Here is a 22,133-nt window from a genome sequence, read left to right as displayed (position 1 = left end):
GTGGCCGCGAACCACTCTTCAAAGCCAACTCCAAGTTACTCCTTTCGGCCTTCGTCAAGTGAACCTGTTGGCAGTTTAGAATGCGAAAAGTGCATTTCAGCAGGTTTCCTCGAAAAGCTTAATGGACATTTTATAGCACTCTCCCTTTGCACACACAGGAAAAGTATAAAAAAAAATGGTAAATGGGCGGGGGAAGGAGTTTTAGTCTGGCCCGGGTGCCATACATCATTTTAGCATTTCAAATACGTAGGCACATAAAAATCTCTTAACACCAAGTCGACGGCAAAAATGAAGCAAACAAAGTGCGAGGGAGAAAAAATTGCAATTGTAATTCAACTTTAGTGTTTTCAAACTGTCGGAATGGAGCTGCTGGCAGGCCGAGGGCACGAGGGCACGGCAATCTGACTGCTCTCAAAATGAAAAATTGAATTTGTTGCCAGTGCTGCTCACCCCCTCAGCCATTCGAAAAAAGCAGGAAAAAAGACACAAAATTTTAGGAAGAAAACGAAAAAGAAAAATGAAAGTCTAGCTCTTAAATTGAAACGCTCGTTACGCACACTTTGCACTGTTTATATGCGTAAAACTCGCCTTGATTTATGCAACAATTGCACTGGCAAATAAAAAACAGAGGGAGCGGCTGGCAGGATAACAGGATGGCGGGGTCAGGGTGCAGGAAACCTAATAGGAATAAATGTGCACCTCAAGGAATTTATGCGGCAAGTGCATATAATTGAATTTTATGAGTGGAAAATGCAGGTGAACATAAAACGAGAGGTGGTAAACGAGGGAGATGTGATAGTGATGACTTGAAATATGGCTTGATTTTAGTGCCACTGAAATTGTTTGAAAACAATTTTGATAAGAAATATAGCTGCAATAATTATTATTATCTTATATATTTTTATAGAAACAAGCAAGGAAAACATATTTAAAAGCTCTCCAAGGCCTAGCATTTAATTTAAGCCAGATGTAACTACTGAGAAAAGTCAAAACTGGACTTAATTGAACTCTGGAAACAATCACAAACAGCCAGGCAAATCGGGTCCAACTTTTTGCAATGATTTAATCCAAACTTAATTTCGTTTCATCATTGCCGGAAAGTTTGGCCGGCAAATTAATCCACTTCTAGGGCCAATAGTTTCCGTTATGCCCCTTTGCGCCAACAAGCAGCCAAGTGAGGCCAGAAGCAATAGCGAAGCTATTAAAAATTATTCATTAAATACGGAACACAATAAGGCGAGCAACAACAATAGGGGGAGAGTGCAGTCGGAGGAACAAGGAAATGAAAAACTTACTGGAAAAGCCCCCGAACCTTTTCTTTTTATCCCTCTGCATCCTGGCGAACAATTGCGAGGTGCCGCCTTTTCAGAGTTTTTATGCTCGCCAAAGTATGCAACGAAATTACAAATGTACGTTGCAGTGTGTTGGTGAGGTGGAAAAGTAGGCGGCATCAAGGGGGCGTTGGGCGTTGGGCGGTGGGCGTGACGAGGCCATAGCCCGAACCAGAGTTTTCCGCCAGGAAGCCGCCGTCGAGTAGTGAGCTGAAAAACGCCAAACTAACTAGACTTTCACTTTATTATTCATGAAAAGTGAAAAGCGTGCAGTGCAACAGCCACCAGAAGATGATGGCGCTGGAAAATTGGGGGCGGGGCGGAATGGGGGCGGGGCAGGGCGCCGGGATCAGTGGTGGATTGCCAAAATGACTAGCAAGAAGTGATGTTATGTGGGGCGTGGCTGAAAATTAAATGAAATTAAATGCAGCAACAGAATGAAAGGCAAAACTAGACGCCCAGCCTGGAGAAAATATATTTAAATTAAAATGCACGGAGAAAAATTATAAATTACTTCTAACTTATCAACATGGCTCTATAATAATTTTATCAATATTTTTCTTCGAAATCAAAGAAATTAAAACAATATTAAAATCTAGAAGCATTTAACTTATTTATAAATTAATAATATTATTATTAATAATATTTATATTTACAGTATCTCCTTTTATTCTTTAGTTGTATAAGTAAAAATTGTGTCTTCTACTGCAGCAGAAACTTACTAAAAATAATTTATCTTATTTATAAACTATTTTTGTATCGTGTACTAAATTCAAGCGTGCCTTTCATTTGCCTGGAACCCAATTGAAAAACGCACAAAGTGCACACGCGCGCACACCTTCAATCAATTTTAATTAATTTGCCAGCAACTGTAGGGAGAATAATTTTTATAAATAAGCAACACTAATCGTCGCACCCTCGTGCCGCCCCCTCCATTTCGCCACCTGGCTGCACTAAAGGCCGGCAATTTGTTTCTATTAACAAAGCTGCGCCTACAAATGGTGCATCATTTATCAAGCCGAGCTGAAAGCCACAATATGGAGTGGGTGTGTGAATTCCAGGTGGGTGCGATCAGGCCATCCCGGGTGTTCTGGGTGTCAAATGGTCAGGCACGGAACACACCTGAGAAATTGGTAATGGTGCGGAATTCATGAATAACAGGGAGATAGCTTGAATTAACGAAGGGAAAACGACCAGTGACATGCTCTGCCATCAATTAGAGTTCCCTCGAAAGTTAAGTACAATGGAATGATTGCAATTGGTCAATAACAAAATAAGATATTCTCTTTCAACAGAAAGTAACACGGCTGTAACTGTGGCAGCAAATAACAAATCATATTACATTTTTTAAAAATATAAATAATAAATATTTTGTTTGTTAGAATTCAATTACTTTTAATTTTGTATACCAACTTAGAATGTTATATTTCAAACCTAAACAGAATTTTCTTAAAATTGGATTAAGAACTACTCATCTTTTGTATATCTTCGTCATAATCAGCAATCACGCCACAGAAATGGCTACGAAAATGAGAAACTTCCTTCGCGCTTAGCCAAATTCAGACATTCGCACATGTGTTTCGACATGCAAACGGGCCATCGAATACAAAGGACTACACGTATATGCCGTCATCATCAGAGATGGCCAATTTGAAGTCATCACTCAGCACGGACAAACAACAGCCGGCAGTTGGCGGTCGAGGCGGAACCGGAAACGCTCTAAGCACCCGTCGCACTGATAACACCAGCAAGCACACTGTTACACTGAACAAAAATGAGCACTGTCTTGCAAAAAACCTTTGGAAAATCATAAGGCAAAAGATAATAACCTCGTTTGCATACAATGCTCATTAATTTTAATGTTTTGATAATTATTGTTTATAATATAAATGGAGGTAGTTCGAATGAGTTTTTAACTCTTTTTGTATATTCTATAGGAACGCTGAAATTTCCTGACAATTCCATCATTTTGGCTCACTGATTTCTCCAAGTATCCACGTAGGCCAACAGGCCATGGGTGAAGAGGTCAGGACTAGGACGCCCAGAAAGTTGGCAAGTCAGCAGTGAGCCGGGTCGACGAGCTCAGACATAACTCACAAAAACACATCAATTATGCGGAGTCTCCGCACATGAGGATATGGATGTGGGCTCGGGGGTGTGCGAGTGTGCCGCTGCCTGGTGCTCTTTATTAATGACAGTTAAACTGTCAGTATGTGTCTGTGCGTGCCCTTGCAGGTGGCAAGAGCTTCGTCCCGAAAGGACCCTCGATTTTCCCCATTTTGTGGCTGCACCCCGTAGAGCGCGTTTTGAGTAATGTGCGCTTGTCAAATTTCAACCGAACTGGACAGCCATAAGTCAAGCATTGCTCGGTGGGGGCTAGAGCCGAGGCCATAAAGTTGCTGCTCAACAAAGGTTGAAGTGCGCCTTAAATATGGGGTTAGTTAGTTCTCCTTTAATTTCACAAAAGATCAAAAAGGGCTCAAGAATTCGTGTTGAACAGCATATGGAATATATAAACCTTCCTTTGTTATAATTGCCATTGTAATTTCAGCTTCATTGTTAGAGAAAGAAAAGGTTTACAAACATAATATCACTGCCATATAACAAAAGCTAGTAAATTAATCAATAATTCCCAACATCAATGCAGTTCTCTTCCCATCAGCTCACCACCATCCATCAGCTGGGCCAAGAAAACATCTCAATCCTGCCTGGCCGAGCTATTAAAACCTAAATCGACTTGCTTCGGCCGAACAACAAAATCCCATTCACTTTAATTGCTGAAGGAAGAACAACAGACCCCGTCACTCGCACATCCGTAGAATCTATTGTGCAACGCCTAAAAGTATGCAATAAATTCCATGCCTACCACGCGACCTGCAGGAAAACCCATCAACCAAAAAACAAGGAGAAAAAATATAGATCGCAGGAAAACGAGAGCAGGGAAAGGAAATGGAAAACAGGAAAACCGAACATATGAATGACTTTCATTACTATTTTGATGTGAAATGCTTTAGCATCCAGCTGAGGCCTCCGCCGTTGTTCATCGCTCATTGTGTGTGTTTGCCTGCTCAATGGGCATAGAATGTTTATCCATTGTTATGTAATCAATGAAGGGCCGGGACCGGGGATTGAGGCTGCTGGAGAGGATTGAGTGGAAATCCGGAGCTGAGCCACCGGTTCCCATCGTGAATTCTGCATGTCTGCCTGCAATTCGCAGTGAAAGTGGCGTTAAAGTTCATTGAAAATAAATGATGGCATTACTTTGATTTGATGTTTGCTCTGATTGCTCTACCACACAGAGATCCCAAACATGGAGAGTGAGGGAAGTTCGCTACAAATGATGTTGAGGCAGTACGCAAAATAGTTGCAAATGGCCCACACACACGCCACACACACGCCACACACACCGACACAGCCGCCCACACTTCTGCACGCGTCCTTCGTGTCCTGTGAGTGTGGTATTTTATTTCGTTGCTTGACTGATTTAGCTTGTCATTCAATTTCATGGTCAGTGGCTTTCACTTCCAGCACAAAAGTCTCCGGGAAATGTTAAATAAAAAAGCAGCTAAAAACACATGAAAACAAAGGAATAACAAAAACAAAGTCATTTGCATTGTCCAGGAAAAGACAACAAATTGATTTGAAAGTGAGCCAAACGCAGCTGAGACAGGGCAACAATGGGAGTGGGTTAAAAAACAACCATGTTACATTTATTGCCCTGAACATTCGTGAAGGTCGTAGATACTTCGCTCTACCAAAATAAGCCAAGGATAACCAAAAGGGACATTTTGGTTGGTCTGTAAACAAATACCAGAAATAGAGGATGCAGTTTAAGCACTAACGATGTCAACGACTAAAGCGCAGTCACCACCCTTTAAAATTGCTCAGCATTAGCTGGCTTTCTTGGATATTAATGTCATAAAAAATAAAAAAAAAAAAATATTAAACAGGAAAATGAAAAAACAAATGTAGGAATGTTCTTAGTAATCTAAAACTAACATAAAAACTTATAAAATCATATTTAACTAACATTTTTATATGATTCCTTTAGCATTCCAGTTAAATCTCAAGTTCGGATGGTATTATTTATCTGTTTAATTCTGCCTCGTTGACTGACAATACCCTCTGCTGAGCCACAGATGTGTAAACCTATAGGCCACAAGCTACCATAACAACAACAAACTCCGAAAGTGGCAACAATTACGCGCCAGCTGAGTGACTAACGCCAAAAGGCCAGCGCAAAAGCTGCGGGCGCCAAACAACAACCAACGACCAACTTCAAACCAAATAACAACTTGTCGGAGAGCAACAAACAAACAGTTTGAACATACGCACGGAGGCATGAAAAGTAGTTGTGCATTTCAATTTTAATAAACACATTAAGCACTTAAATGTGTATAGCGAGCGTAGTGTGCTTGAAATGCGAGGGCCTTGAAAACCTGAGGATGTGGCATTGAGGTGGAGTATTCCCACATAAGGGGGGCAGATTAAAAATTAGTAAGAATAATATGGTCGAGGGGAAGGATTATGAAGTTACCTTTACAGTAGTTTCGAAATATATGCTCGATGTATTTTATTTTTTAGATTTTCAATAGAATTGAACATTAACATTCAATATAAAATAGATAATAAAAAACAAATCGTATTATTACAGTGAGAAACCAACAAATATCACCGTGGTGCATATAAGTATGCAATAAAAAAGGAATAACTTGCAAAATTATTTGTACGGACTTCTGTATTTAAAAAATGTTGCATACTTTTAAACACATTTTTAGAAAGTTTCCATGCCCTAGCATTTCCTAAGGTACCCGCACTAAATATAGTTTTCTGCAATAAATATCATGATAATATAATACTTATATTTTATATATAATGAAATGCAATAAAACCTATATATTTACTCGTCGAAAACACGGTTTAAAGCAGTTGCAGAAGTTGTCAATTGCCATTTTCCCTTGAAATACTGAAATATCCACGCAGATACTTCACTTCTGTCATCGTTGCACTATAATTGTTTTACGTAGCTACATACATCCGTACATACAACGGCTCACGGCGTTGCGTGCCCATATAAATTTGTATCTGCGAGCGCAAACAATGGAAATTACACTTGAGTTGGCACCGACGAGTGCTGTCTCACTTGAGTCCTGTCTGCGTTGCGTGCGCTTAAATGTTTCAATATTTACCGTTTATTAGCTGCCACATAGTCGTCGGGGCGGGGACCACTGGGCGGGGCCGCAGACAATGGCCGAAGAGGGGCGTTAAGGTGTGGCAAGTGTTTAAACGCTGAATGTGTCTGGTGTGAAGTGTACTGCCATTAAAAGTGAGCTTTTAAATTACCAGATGGCAATCTAAATGGAAATCCGCTTAAAATCCGATTAAAAGGTATAACAATTTTGTACTTCTCGCGTTTTTATTCTCTTTTAAGATTAGATTGCATGACCATTTTTACGTTTAAATCGAATATAAAATAAAATCTAACCCTTTTTACATGAAAATCTGAAACTTAAAACTGCACTTTTAGATGCCATAACTTGAGATATTGCAATCCGATTTAGATGTGAGATACATCGTTGAATTTGTGGTAAGATTCTCCAAAAATCTGAATTTAACAATTTCTTTTAAGCGAGGGTCACATTTTAAACCCATTTTCATGCTTGACTTTCTTTAGTATTTCAATGGTTTCCCTAATCGGACCCCAAAACTGCACTTCTAGATTCCATAACTTGAGTTATTGGAATCCGATTTAGATGTGGGATACCTCCTTAAAATTGTGGTAAAATTCTCTAATAATCGGCATTCAACAATTTCTTTTAAGCGAGGGTCACATTTTAAACCCACTTTCATGCTTGACTTTTTTTAGTATTTCAATGGTTTCCCTAATGGGACCCCAAAACTGCACTTTTAGATTCCATAACTTGAGTTATTGGAATCCGATTTAGATGTGGGATACCTCCTTAAAATTGTGGTAAAATTCTCTAATAATCTGCATTCAACAATTTCTTTTAAGCGAGGGTCACATTTTAAACCCATTTTCATGCTTGACTTTTTTTTTAGTATTTCAATGGTTTCCCAAATGGGACCCCAAAACTGCACTTCTAGATTCCATAACTTGAGTTATTGAAATCCGATTTAGGTGTGGGATACCTCGTTGAATTTGTGGTAAAATTCTCTTTATTTTCGAAGCTGTCCAAATGGGAACTCAAAGCTGCACTTCCAGATACCAAACCTTGAGTTTGTAGGGTTAATATCTTTCAAGCCACTGCATTTTTTTGGTTTTTCAAAAGGAGACAAAAAATTTAATGAAAAGTTTTAGCTTCGGATCATGTCTTTGTCGCTTCCACACCCATTTTTCAAGATATTAACACCACGTGCATATATGTATGTATGCAAAGTGTGCATTGGAGGCTTGGAGTTCCCTTTTTTTGTTACACTTGATGGCAAAACTGTGGCACTCATATTTCGCAAACAAGTGTTGCAAAAAGCGGGAAACGACAAAAAGTTGAACTTTCTTACACACACAGAGATAAATGTATTTTATAACTGCATTTAATGCTATTACATCCACATGCGAACTTTGGTCTCTGAGGAAATGCCTTCGTCGGCGTTTTGCAGCTACAGTTAAACTCCCACATAATAGAGCAAGGAAACATTTTCAACTTTTGTTACAGGACAAGTGCCACAAAGATATAGTTCCCTCAAATATTTATTTGTGATGTGCCGAGTTTTGTTCAGTTGCTATTGTATTCCTCTTGACATTGCACAAGTTACTCGAGGATACAGAAAATATGTTGTGCACTTTTGAGGCCTTTGCCCTGATAAAACTAGAAAGTAAAATATGAAACGTAAAATTTGCCAATAAGATTCCAAGGTTAACTATACCCTTTTTTTTCTTTTGCATAACTTATAAAACGCTGCAACTTAATATCTAATCCAAAAGGAATATGACTGCGCCAAATACAATTGGTAATGTTATAAGCAATGAAATTAAATTCAATATATTTCATAAACTTGAAAATCTGAATTTTTTGCTTTTCGGGTGTTCATAAGCTTATTTTAAACAACAACGATCCTCAAAAAAATAAGCTCATGTTCATATTTTATAAAGGCCAGAAATGTGCAGTTTATTTCTATTTCTAGTTCAGACAAAGCTAAACCCCAATCAAAAAGCCAATCCCGTGGCCACCCCACAAGGGCGTCTGTAAACTTTTGTGAAAGTCAAAGCCACAGACAGTGGCAGCAAATCGAGGCAGTCAAAAATATTAATAAACCGCAAACGCTGTCTCAGAGCCCCTGGATCCCGCTGCCCCGCCCGTTGTGTGTGCGGCTCCAACTCCCCTTGTCGTTTTTGCGAATGATATAAACCACAGGATAAAAACTCAAATATGCAGGATCGACAATTTTCCACAGCCCCATGTCGGTTGGGGGGGGCGGAAAAGGAAAAACTATGAAAACATCATAAATTTTCCACAGTCAGAAAAGTTTTAGAGAGCTGCTGACTCACCCACATCCACGTATGCGCCAACGAGGACTCACAGCGAAGATAGCTGATTATCCAAATGAACTTTTGCAGCCGGAACCAGTGAAAATTGCAAAAGGCCTTCCACTCACAATTAATGCCTCGATTGGAAGAGGGTTGAGCATGTTGCAGATGAAAGTGCAGCAAGTCGGGAGCTCGGATCACAAAGGTTACCAAATTACGGCACTCATTTGGGCTTGTCGGCAAATTCGGATGACGAAGGGAGATGAGGGTATATATGTGTAGAAGGGCCACTGCACATTTTAGGGGGCCGGCTCTGGGGTTACGAGGTTCAATTTCCGTAAGTCAAGTGGACCTCCTAATTGTCCTTTAATTGACCGAACCGCAAGACGGCCGAGATTGTCCGGGCCCACAATGCATACGTGACATCACATGATGTGTGAAAGGCGGGGTCAGATGCCATTAAAAATTACGAGAGTTTTGAAATCACTTTTTAATTTAATTTTGGGTGTCGAAAAGTGTGCAGTAAATAAGGTAAATTCCTTTTTCTTCTTTATTTGGTTGTCAGTAGGCCATCAACTCTTTGACAAGTTGTGTCGTGGGAAAAAAAAAAAAAAAAAACAAAACAAAGTGCGTGCTTACGCGTTATTATTTTGTTATCTATTCTTCGTGTGCTAATAATAGCACAGATCATAAAAATTCGGACGCTGTCTAGCGCAGTGTCGGCAGTGGGACAACAACAACAACATAAGTGTAGTGCGACAAGACTGCATTTGTGCCCGCTAGGGCATCGCTGTTCCCCTCACACTGCGCGCAGCCGTACAAGAGGGGCAATAAAAGCAGTGATTGACTTACATTCGACTTTGCATAAAATCGAGAGAAATGGCAAATACCAGAGAAACAATGCTTCTGGGCGAAGCTCTGAGAAAAGCCGTCATGGACGAGGTGATTCCAGGAGAGTTAACCCTGGCAAAAAATCTGGCCACTAGCGGCAAGCTTAACTCATATGGTATAGCAGTATCAAGCAGTAATGCAGCCTGTATCACCAGTACTCTGACAACAACTCACAGTCCAATATATACCTACACTACATCATCACCCAGCATATGCAGTGGCATGCGCTCAACGCCTATGCCTCCTAAAGCATTAAGCACTTCTATAGACTTCCCCCCTCTACCGGACCTCAATGAATCTGATTCACCCAGATGGCAAAAAATCCAGAGCCAGAAGAGGAAGGGGTCATCGAACTCACCAATAAGTCAACGAAAACGTGCCGATATTAGAAATTTAGAACCCAGTGACCCTGTGTCAGCAAACAGGTTCGAAACACTATCAGTTGATGACGATGAGATGGACTGCAATAGTGTGGACGAACCATCGACTAGCGCTGCAGCAGCGGCTTACCGTTCTCACACCGCTTCTAAGGCTAAAGACAGCAATGCACATAACAAGAACGCAAACGTACAAAGTAAAACTGATTCATCTACGGTAAAATCTGCTTCTACTGGTAGTCCAAAACCACCACCAATCGTTCTTATGGACGTGACAAACGTGAACGAACTTCTTATCGCTATCGAGGAAGTTACAAATCTTGAAAATGTTGAAATCAAATCCTCTGTGGGCTCCACTCACAGAATCTACACCAAAGACGCAAACACCTACAGGGCTGTAGTACGACAACTAAATTCCCTGAAAATTGAATTCCATTGCTATCAATTGAAAGACGAGAAACCATTCAGAGTTGTTGTGCGAGGATTACACCATTCACAGCTCCATCATAAAATCAAAGAGGAATTACTCAGACAGGGGCATAAAGTTCTATCAATATATAACCCAAAAAGCAACAAGAGCGGTGAACAGATGAACCTCTTCTTCATTAATGTAGAAAAGAATCTAAATAACAAAGATATACTCCAACTACGATCTCTATGTCGCCAACGCGTCCGTTTTGAAGTAGCCAGAAAAGCACAAGACATAGTGCAATGTAGGAGATGCCAATCGTTTGGTCATACTGCAAGATATTGCTACAGACCTTTTATCTGTGTCTCTTGCGGTGACTACCATAAATCATCAGATTGTCCCAGAAGCAAAGAAGCACCAGCAACTTGCACTCACTGTGGTGAAAATCACCCAGCTAACTTCCGTGGCTGCAAATCCTATCAAAAATTGCTCAAAATGAACGAAAATGTACAGAAAACCCCAAAAGTGAGCATAAACAATAACTCTACACCCAAACATTATGAAAATGGAGTTTCTTATGCTCAAATAGCCAGAAATGCAAATCCAATCACGGAAAAACAAAACAAACGACCAGGAAACCTAACAAATAGGCTACAGGACGCCATTCAACAGCAACATCACTACGGTGCAAAAAATCATGCGCACTTTTTCCCAGATGTGTCACAACAGCAAAATGCACAAGAATCTAAACTAGAAATGGCAGTTGCATCGCTCTCAAAAGCTATCGAGGGTCTATACGCCATGCAAGCCCAGATGCTGAAGATGCTGGTTGCAATTAACGCGCAACTTACACAATGTCCCAAATAAAAATTCTCACCTGGAACACGCGAGGTGCTGCCGGCAAAATGACGGAAATCGGCCACCTTGCGGAGAGAGAGAATATTGACATTCTCCTTCTCACTGAAACGAAGACATCCAACCTTCAACTATTTGGATATGAAGTCTACACTTCAAATCTACCTGACGGCAGCCACAGGGGTGGAGCTGCAATCCTGGTTAACAAAAAGATCAATCACTTTCCCATCGAGCCAATCGTCCATGCTAAAGTCCAAATCGTGGGTGCCAGAATCCAAACATGTATAGGACAAATATTCATCGGATCAATCTATTGCCCTCCGAACTTCAGCTGGACTCAATCAGAATTTGATGACATATTCGCTAACTTCAACTTCCCAAGATCATTTATCAGCGGAGACTGGAACGCCAAACATCCATGGTGGGGTTCTGCGATCACCTGTCACCGAGGTAACTTACTTGCCGCAAGCGCCATCTCAATTAACGCCAACATCCTGGCGACTGGAGCACCAACATACTATCCAAGCGCAGTAAATCGAAGACCATCCTGTTTAGACTTTGCAATTTATCGCAACATTCCACACGACAAGCTAAGCATCAGAGACAGCTGGGACCTTGAATCGGACCACCTATCTCTCATCACTACATTAAAAACAGAAGCCATACAATGCACTCAACGTAGACAACTTCTTAGCAAACACACAAATGTAGCTGTTTTCAAGGAAGAACTATGTAGATCGATACGCCTTAACATTGAGCTCAACTCTGCTGCTGAGATTGACGACGCTGTAGACCTCTTCACTACCAACGTGACAAATGCGGCGAGGAGTGCAAACGTGTACACTGCAAACAATCATGGCAGAGCCCTCATACGCCACTCGAATAGAATTGACCCAAACATTGCAGAGATTCTAGTCCGTAAGAGAGCACTGAGAAGACGTTATATTCGAACGCACAGTCCTGAGGATAAAGCTCAATGGCATAGATGCGCCAGAGAGCTTCACGTTGCCATGGCTGAATTGAAAAATGCGCAATTCGAACATATGCTGACCAATATGGACTATTCTAATGATTCCATTTTTAATATGTGGTCCTTTACCAAAAAAGTAAAAAGAATGCCACAGAAAGTTACGCCTCTGAAGAACAGCAATGGTAACTGGTGTCGCTCCTTAGAAGAGCAAGTACAAACATTTGCGGAACACCTTGGCGACAGATTCACTGCGTTTAATTTCGCATCCGAGGAGGATATCAACAGAATAAACGAAATACTACAGCGCCCTTTCCAGATGTCACCTCCAATAAGACATATCCGTCTGGAAGAAGTCTCAAACATGATACGTACCCTCAAAAGTCGAAAGGCGCCAGGTCATGACCTAGTAAGCAACGCAGTACTTAAAATCCTTCCCAAGAGAGCACTATTATTTATCACATTGATATTCAATGCGATACTTAGAGTGCAATACTTTCCCAAAAAATGGAAGAGTGCTAGAATCAGTATGATTCTAAAGCCAGGGAAACCGGAACAGGATCCATGCTCCTACCGGCCTATCAGCCTCCTGCCCTCTTTATCGAAGGTAATGGAAAGGCTGATAGCTTCCCGACTTATAATACACCTAGAAGACAATGATACTATCCCAATGCACCAATTCGGATTCAGAGCCGGCCACAGTACGATTGAGCAATTGCACCGTGTAGTCAATCACATCCTGAAGGCCTACGACAATAAAGAATACTGCAACGGCATCTTTCTTGACATACAACAGGCATTTGATAGAGTTTGGATCCCGGGACTACTAGCCAAAGTCAAAACAGCGCTGCCAGCCAACCTGTTTAAGCTCATCAGATCGTTTCTCACAAACAGAGATTTTTGCGTCCAGTCCAGAGACGCAATCTCTGCAAATGTTGCCATTACAGCTGGCGTTCCCCAAGGAAGCGTCTTAGGACCGCTACTGTACTCCATCTTTACAGCAGACATCCCCAAGCCAAGCTATGAAGAAATGACCTACGACAACAGCAAAATGCTGCTGGCCAGCTTCGCTGACGACGTCTGCTTTCTCAGCTCCTCGAACAGTGAGACCGAGTCTTCACAAACGCTGCAAACCTACCTCAACGAATTCGAGAAATGGGCCACGGCGAACAATATCAAAATCAACGAAAGCAAATGCGTAAACGTTTGCTTTACGTTACGCCGAAAAACAACTCCGGTGGTCCACATTAATAATGTGGACATAGAGCAAGCGACTAAGGCGAAATACCTAGGCCTCACACTGGACAAACGCCTAACCTTCCGAGAACATATTGCCAGAGTCGTCAAAATGTGCAACCTAAAGCGGAACCAATTATTCTGGATGCTAAACAAGAAAAGCAAACTATCTCTAAGATGCAAGCGGCACATTTATCAACAAATCATCGCACCAACTTGGAGATATGGAATCCAAATTTGGGGAGTGGCGGCTGCGTCCCACCGAAAACGTTTCCAAACCGTCCAGAACAAAACATTAAGACAAATCACTGGCTGTGAGTGGTTCGTTAGCGGCCAAACGCTTCACAATGACCTAAACCTGAGTCTTGTTGAAGACCAAATATCGTTCTTCTCAAGCAGGTACAACGACCGTCTAACTGCCCACCGTAATCGTCTAGCCCGGAGATTACAGGGGGCTATCCCAATTCGCAGGCTCAAAAGAAGACATTTTGGGCTGCTCCTAAGAGACTAATATGAATATATTATTTACTTGAAACTAGTCGTAATTTGATCTACTCCTATATACCAAGTTGAAAACTAATTATAATTTATAATTAAGAGATTATTTACTTAAGAAAACATTTAGGTTAAAGGCTTTAATTAGATCTGTTCCTGGATTATATTAAATAAAGATGTTAATTAAAAAAAAAAAAAAAAAAAAAAAAAAAAAAATTTGGTTGTATCTTTGAAATAAAAAATATATTGTTGCATACTTTTAGGCACCTTACGTTAAATTTTATAAATCCTAGTTATTGAAATTATTTAAAATTTGTATTTAACTATTGTATTCTTTATTAAATATTTCTTAATCCTTTGGTAAGGAAGCTCATCTATTTATAGTATTTCGCTTCCTTTGACTTTTACCCTAATTATATTCTGACTTACCTATAACCCTTCTTGATTGTTAAACATTTCAATACGTACAATTCAAGGGGCTCTTTTCAAAGGGTTCACTATTGCCAGATCCACACGCGGAATACCCACCTAATTATCATTCAAAGAGGCGAAACGCTAACAGCAAGAAAGCACATAGAGAAAATTATTGTGCAGAGTGCTGCGAAAACATTATTAGCGTATGTGGGTCACAATCGCACTAGTACAAAAGCCAGAAAAAGCACATAGACATATCCTTTTGCATTTCGCAGAAATCTTGCCAACTTGTAGGGAGCATTGTTTTTCTAGCGTATTTTCCACCGCACACAAGTTTGCGCCATAAATACAAATTTTCTCCATGAGGGGTTGTAGTTTTCTCTCTGGCCTTTGTTTATTTGTTTTATTATTATAATCTGTGCCTCCACTCCCAAAGGCAACACTTGTAAGCGGAAGTGCAAGTGACTGCCAACTTTCCAACTCACTTTTGGTTTGGATAAAATATTTTTGTTATTTCTGCATATGTATATATTAGCCTACATGTTCTTGTACGTATTTTGAGAGCCTGATTATTTCTGCAATTATTTTGGATTGCAGAATTTGTATTTTATGGTTGAAAACCACTAGAGAAACCATAGAGTATCGTTTCACTTCGGATATTTTTTTAAATCGGTTTCAGAGATATTTTTTCCAATATTTAACCACAGAGTATGTTATATATTGAAATGGTTGTCTTACTTTTCGAAGGGTAATCTCTACTCCTGGATGAGCCTGCCATTTATCCCGACTTCTTATTGAATGAGTCAGTCAACAACTTCATCGTCCTTGCTAAAAATCATTGAAGCTTACACTCATCAACAAAATGGAGGTGGAGTGTGGATAGAAGGAAAAAAGAATACATCTCCGTACAAATATTATGGTAGTGGCAATATTTACACTTTTCACGCTTTTTACGTTCCGACTGGCTTTGGCTTTTCTTTTGCCCATTTTCGGCACTTTGCTATCTGGTTCTGGTTCTATCAGAATCCATCTATATATCCATCCAGCCAACCGTCGAACTTGTCTGTGCACTTTGCCATCTTCAACGCTTCGTTTGCGGCACTGGGTTTGCCAAAATAATATTCGTAAATAATTTTTGCACCTTGATGTGATTTGTGCGCAAAAATGTTTTCCAAATGATTTGTTTGCCCAGGTATTTGCTTTTATCTGTTTTCCCTCCTGTTGGCCAATAGTGAGTTCGAGGGGGGTGAGGCTGGTGGAAATCCGGAGCAGGAGCACTCAGTGTAATTGTATTTACCTTTCGAGCTTCCTTCGCGTCATTTTACGCCCACGCGGCGAAAGTCAAATACAAACAAATAAAGCGTTAAAGAGGAAGCGGAACGCCAAAGAAAATGGGAAAGTGGGGCCGAAAGGAAAGTGTGTGCCGGAAAATGGCAATGCACATTGATTAAATCAAATAAAACGAAGGCAAATAGGAAGATTGGATAAAGGCAATACAACAATTTTAGTTCGTCAATGCGAAGATGTTTTTGCATTTCGCAAATTGAAGTGATTGTTAAGGTTTAGTCTATAAGTTTAAATTAGTAGCATAGAGGGTAGCATAGAAGGTAAATAATTATTAAGTTTAGTATAGGATTCTTACCAGAAATTCAAAAAATTGCATTAAAAGTGTAATAACAAATTTATCGCTTAATGAAAATGTTTAACCTGTACTTTGAATGCCATTATGAATATTAAAAGCAAAATAATGTAAAATAATTAATTATATTACAAAATATAAGATGAAAATTATTTCCTTTTCAAGTTCCTGAGGTAAGGAGTTGCATTACATAGTTGCAACCTAACTCTTTGAAGAAACCCAAAATAGCCTAAAAACTAAATAAATTCCTTAGTTTTTCCCATCCGATTGCCTGGTATCACTAGTAATAGTTAGCCTTTACCCGTATCTTTTGTGTACGTTTCGGGAAGCGTGATGCCAAGTTTCCCAAAGGAACTTTGCAATTTCCCAAACAATTTTCATGGCACGCAGGCAGGCGAGCGGTGCGAAAAGCGCGAGCATGTGTAAGAGGCGGCGGGTCGTGCGTGATGCGGAAAAGTCTGTAATTTAAATATGTGTTGTAACACTTTGCTTTAATGGGTGTAAGTTGTGCGGCTACTACAAATTGCCGGTCTGTGGCCGCCAGTTACGGACTCATTGTCAGCAAAAAAATATATTTAAAAAAAATGTTAACTCCTCTGCGGCTGCGGGCGATAAACAGCTTTAAAGTAATCGAGTCGCATAATAAGCATAAAAATATAATGCCCATATAAGCTTACAAAGTACTGAAATATCAGGGCGAGGGTGGTGGCGGCATGAAATACAATAAAACTGGATGGAAAAGTTGGGAACTGAAAACTGCCACTGATGGCCCCACCGCCACCAGTGATGATGATGTCATCAACGCCAGCACGCAAGGAAGTACCCGAATTATGCATCCTGGTGGATGAAAACGCCCGGTCGAGGGCACAAAACTCCGGCCAAAATCAATAACAATAACAGGAGAGCTGCGAGATCTGAAGCAGACGTCGCCAACTCTCCGGCCAGACGTCCCGGCAAAGTGGCGCCAATATTTTTAGCAGTCTCGCTTCCGGATCCGGGTTGATTACCTCCCCCGTCCACAGCCCGGGAGGAACCACCCCCACCACCACCTCTGCGTCTCCATCCCCCTGTGCTGTTTGTCCTGTTCCGTCTGACTTGTCATGGCTTTTTGATGGCTTTGGTTGGGGGCTTTCCTCCGATAGTTTTCACAGTTTCCACAGCCCCGCCACTTTTATGCAGTATGTGTTTTTTGTTTGGCCCCTGTGACTCATGTGCCAGGGAATATTTAACTCAGATGTGCATAAATTCATCTGCCCTAAATGAAAACAGGAGTGTTTCCTTGAACCCCACAGCTGCCTCAATCTGAATTTTTACTCGCCCCGAGGGCAATCGAAATTTTTAATTGAAAACTGAGAAAGTGTAGGTACAATAAAGAAAGCGTTTCTCCTTTACACTGTTCTGTTACTTCATTTTTTTAGACCTGCGGTTGCGGCCAAGTTTTAACTTTACTTTGAAGTTGAAATTGGCCTCTGGTGTTAATTGAATATTAATTAATTAAGAACTGACAACTGCAGGTGCGATTTGGCACCCTTGCACTTGATTGGCTATGATCATACGCTAATTTAATGTCCGCAGGACTAGAAGAAGACTTATTTGGAGCTTTTATGTGGAAAAAAACCTTTTGTTATCTAATTTTCAGGTTTTAATATTAATTTATATAAAAGATTGAACAAAAAAAATGCCAATTTCAGAAAAGTATCCGTAATGCTTTACTCACAAAAAACCTAATAACCTTTTTGCTCTAGAAATATTAATATTTTTCAATTTCCTTCACTTCAAATTATACATAAATATTTGACAAAGACCGCACTCTTGCCAATAATTTAAACACATTAAATAAACTCAGAGTTTTACGATCTCCTTATATTTGATACGCAGAGCAGCCACACGCCACCCACTTTTCTGGTCGCACTAATTAAATAATAAATTTAAGTAGAGACATGCTCTGTATGTGTACGCCCGCTGTCTTTTGACCAGCGCATTTGTTTTATGTCATCGTCATTTCATAAAAAGCTTTTGCCATGGCGACAAGGACGACCTGCAGTTGCATCCCGCCGCAGCATTCACGTTGCGTTCCTGATTCTGTTTCTGGTAATTACTCAAGCAGACGTCGAGGGTTCGAGGAGGAGCACCCTGCTCGGGCGCCACTCCACTTGGCGGCTGGCAAACATAATGAACATATGTGACTACTCGGCGCACGGCACACTGGCGCAAAAAGGCTCTTGCCGCACAGACACACACACCCACTGGGACAAGTGTGGGCGTGTGCACTGGCTGCACAAAAGGGGCGTGGCCGGGGGCATTACGCGCACATAATTCTAATTAGTGGCATATGCCAGCAGATAGCAAATACCATTGCCCACAGTAACCAGTACCCATGTCTCAAATTATGTTATTACGCCTTTTCAGCGACCAGATTATATTGCCATGGCAGCGGTGTAAAAATAAAGGACTCGAGGACTCAACGAAAAAATCTATAGCACACACTGCTGCAGCTGAATGTGGCCTTAGTTTCGGCTACTTGGTTATTTCCTACTGAAATAATAACCTAATTTAATATCTACCAATTTAAAAGAACTGTTTTTATCATCAATATCTACTCAAAAAGATCGTTCATATTTTCAGATTGTTAATATTATTTAAGGACTGTAGGTTTTTTTCTAAGTTTTTTAGAATATTTACTTATTTCCAATACCAACTAATTTTGGTTTAAAGTAGACCTTGATTTTACTGGCACAGGCCTTGTCAAATGTTTAATAAGTTCAGTGTCACTCTCAAACAAAGTTTGGTATCGTAAGGATCAACACCAAATTGTGATTATATCCCGAAACACAAGCTGAATATAACCTATTCACCATGTCCAGTCTTGATGATTTCTTTGCCAAAAAGGACAAAAAGGTTAAAAAAAAAACTCAAATTACTTGGCCACCGATGAGCTGTACAAAACACTGGAGGAATCGGCCAAGCTGGCCACCGAGGTCGACACCGACGCTCTTGGCGAGGGTCCATCAGGATCGGGATCGGGAACTGGAACTGGGAATCTGAAGCCCTTGGAGTTCGGCATTCGCTTCTCAGGCGATTCTGCAGAAGACGAGGATGAATGGTGCGATTTCACGGAGGAAATGCGAATGCAGTATACCAGCGATCGTCGTGGCATCCAAACGAGTCTTAGTTCCATGGTTTTGGGTCCATTTTCCGGTGGCGGCGAGCACAAAGGTCCGGACTCCGAGCAGCGTGACACTGGCGGCGATGGCATAGACGTGGGTCAGGCAGATGGTTCGTCGAATCCGTTTTGTCCTTGGCAAAAGTTGGAGATGCAACCTCAGGAGGTAGTGAAGGTCGAACAGAAGACTGTGGAGCAGCCGCAGAGGGAAGAACCTCCCGAGGTGAAAAGCCAAATCTACATTCCCCCGGCTCTGCGCCAGAGCCAAGGTGACTTCAATCAACGCCACCAGGTGGAGAGCCGCCTGCCCAAAACTCACTCGAAGATGCGGGGAAAGCCCCAAGCCCCCGATCTCAACAGCCCCGAATATTTTCCCACTCTAAGTGGCTCCAAGGCTGGCAAGCGCACCAAGTAGTGGAGATGCAATGCTTCCAGTTATCGTTGCTGTTCAAATTTAATTGAGATCGTTTGTTCAGAAACCAAACCTCGCCCCAAATAAAAACGAAAGCAGACCCCCTCTATTTTCGGTGGTGCTTTACTCGTAAACAAATTTGCACTCAACAGGCCCATTAGCATTACACGACTTTTTGGCTGGTCCCCGATGTGTCGTTAGCCGCAAACGAGCCAAATATTTACAATCAAATCGGTTTTAGCCTTAAATGCACCCGGCGGACAGTAAGCAAAGCAAAAAACAGACTAAGCCGGCCGCTTTAATTTGGTAGATGTGGAGTTTCGACCACAATTTGTTGTAAAAGATTTCGGAGGATGTTTTTAAATATCTTTTTTTATTTAGGTACATTAAAAGGAACAAATTATACATTGGGGTGTTCTAAAAATGGTATAATTTTTGTGCAAGAAATTTATTTGAAAACAAAAAACTATATTTCAAGCTAAAGGCGTTGCGCGAAGCTTCTAAAAAATAACTTACATAAAATTATCCGAGTAAAAGTTGATTTAGAAGGTGGCACTTCGTTGACATATTTAAAAAGAATTCATGAATAAAGGCAACAGTACGTATGAGTGATAGAAATTGAAACCGTGCAATCCTATTTCAAATCTAAAATATGGAACCATTTTTTGTGCAAACAAATTTGGAAACAGAAAAATTATATTTCAGGCTGTTGGCATAATTAAAAGAAAGTCATAAAGCCACGTATTCTTAAATAAACTTTCAAAGGCAACAGTACGTATGAGTGATGCAAGATAACCCAGGTCAACCTTAAAAATATTTATATTTATTTACTTTTATTTTATTTTTATTTTTTTATTAACTCTTAAATTAAAACAGCAACCTCTTTAATAGTACGCAAAATTTATTAACATCTATTGCTGTAGGATTAAACTGGGAGCCCCCTGGCTAGATATCCAAGAGATATATCCCAACAATTTTCGTCAAACACAAATTTTTGGATCCACTAGGCTGGCATGCTTCTTCAGATGGCACATCCTTATCGATGAGGCATAATTGCTGCACTGTTTAGAGTTCCTTTTTCAGTGGTGTGGATGAGCAAATCCTACTTTCCTTCTAAGCAGGCTAACAATGTCCGCCGTAGGGCCCGTAGCACGAGCAGCAGCCGTAGGGTCCGCAGGGACCGCAGCAGTGGTTGATCGACCGGAACCACTGGCCATTGTAGGGGCCGCACAGCATACAGGGTCCCAGGCCGCCCGTCGGTCCACAGCAGGTGCCGGGCATCGAACACATTCCGGGGTTGCACATTTCGCTTCTGGAAACTCAAATCTAATATTTCTCTAAAAAAATTATAAATTTTCACACTCACATTAGCCTGTTTACGGAAGTAGGATTTTTAGTCCAAGAAATTTGATAGTCGTCCGAAAAGATGTTTGCTGTTAGAGAAGCCAAACGAGAATAAGGCTCAACCCCTGTGTCGGCAAAGCAAGTTCTACCATTTTAACTTTGATTTCAAGGCCTTCTTAGTTGGATTTTCATAGCCTACTAGTGCGGCATTTCATCATTAAGTGCTCATGATTGTTATGGGTATATTGTTTTTTTTAGATTTTAAGCTATTTTATATTATTTTTTCTTCATGACTTTCTGTGTGTCCAATAGCATTCCACTTCACTGCTCCTCCTAAAATACTTCAGTGCGTCTCCAAGGTCTTCTTGTTACCTCGAACTCGCGATGTCATAATTCAGCCAAAGGCGCAACAAGTTGGAATAGCCCACGACTGATTTTTCCTCTCTGCCTTTCCTTTATTGTTTTACCGAGATCAGAGTTTTCTTAAGCATTTTCTGAGGGGACGATGCACACAAACCTATTTTTCTTCTCAGCCGGGATTCCGTCTTCTTGTTTACGGACAACAGAGCCGGGATTCGGAGTCAAAGTGAAGTGAAGTCACTTGACAAGTTTTGTCACGTGCGTCACATGTTGGAATGCCTTCCCCTGGCCGGGCGTACACCCACTTTTCCGACCGCCTGCCATCCACCATTTTCCCCTCTGGCTTCTGAGCATTTCGAGCAATTTTCCAGGCATGCCTTGCCGCTTCTGTCGTTGTCGTCATTTCATTGTTTCAAAATTGTTGCTCATGTTGTTCCTGTTGTTGACCCGGTTTTCCCTCTTTTTTTTTTTGTTTTTGCTGTTTCACCCAGCCACGTTTCTTGGTCGGCAGTTGGCTTTCCACTGAAAAGAGCTCTTGTTGGCGCAAATGTGTTTGTGATTATTTAGTTATGGCATCTAATTGAGTTTTGTGTTTGTTTGTTTAGCGCGGGAGTGTGGAAAGTGCTTATTCAACGGCTAATTGAGTCGATTGCTTGTATATTTCTCACTTCACAGCAAGCAGCAGGGTAACAAGGAATGTATTATAAGTTACTAAAAAGGTAAAATATGAAATCAAATATTAATTTCCGACGAA

At 40.8% G+C, this 22,133-nt stretch overlaps 1 protein-coding gene and 1 long non-coding RNA gene across 2 annotated transcripts; one reads left to right on the top strand and one right to left on the bottom strand.

Annotated features, from left to right (window-relative positions):
* The first annotated feature begins 18,881 nt into the window (after positions 1-18,881).
* On the top strand, positions 18,882-19,784 carry LOC108032462 (protein CDV3 homolog). The gene is given in 2 exon segments (XM_017106288.3): positions 18,882-19,008; positions 19,011-19,784. Coding segments are annotated over 2 exon segments (720 nt in total). The 5' UTR covers positions 18,882-18,956; the 3' UTR covers positions 19,679-19,784.
* Positions 19,785-20,558: 774 nt separating this feature from the next.
* LOC108032480 (uncharacterized) lies at positions 20,559-21,859 on the bottom strand. The gene is made up of 2 exons (XR_001768618.3): positions 21,042-21,859; positions 20,559-20,987 (listed from the first exon to the last, which is right to left on the bottom strand). It is a non-coding gene; the product is annotated as an uncharacterized LOC108032480 (long non-coding RNA).
* Positions 21,860-22,133: the final 274 nt, after the last annotated feature.

The sequence above is a fragment of the Drosophila biarmipes genome, chromosome 2L, assembly GCF_025231255.1.
Source record: "Drosophila biarmipes strain raj3 chromosome 2L, RU_DBia_V1.1, whole genome shotgun sequence".
NCBI lineage: Eukaryota > Metazoa > Arthropoda > Insecta > Diptera > Drosophilidae > Drosophila > Drosophila biarmipes.
The sequence above is the reverse complement of the archived record's forward strand: the minus strand, read 5'-3'. Positions and strand labels throughout refer to the sequence as shown.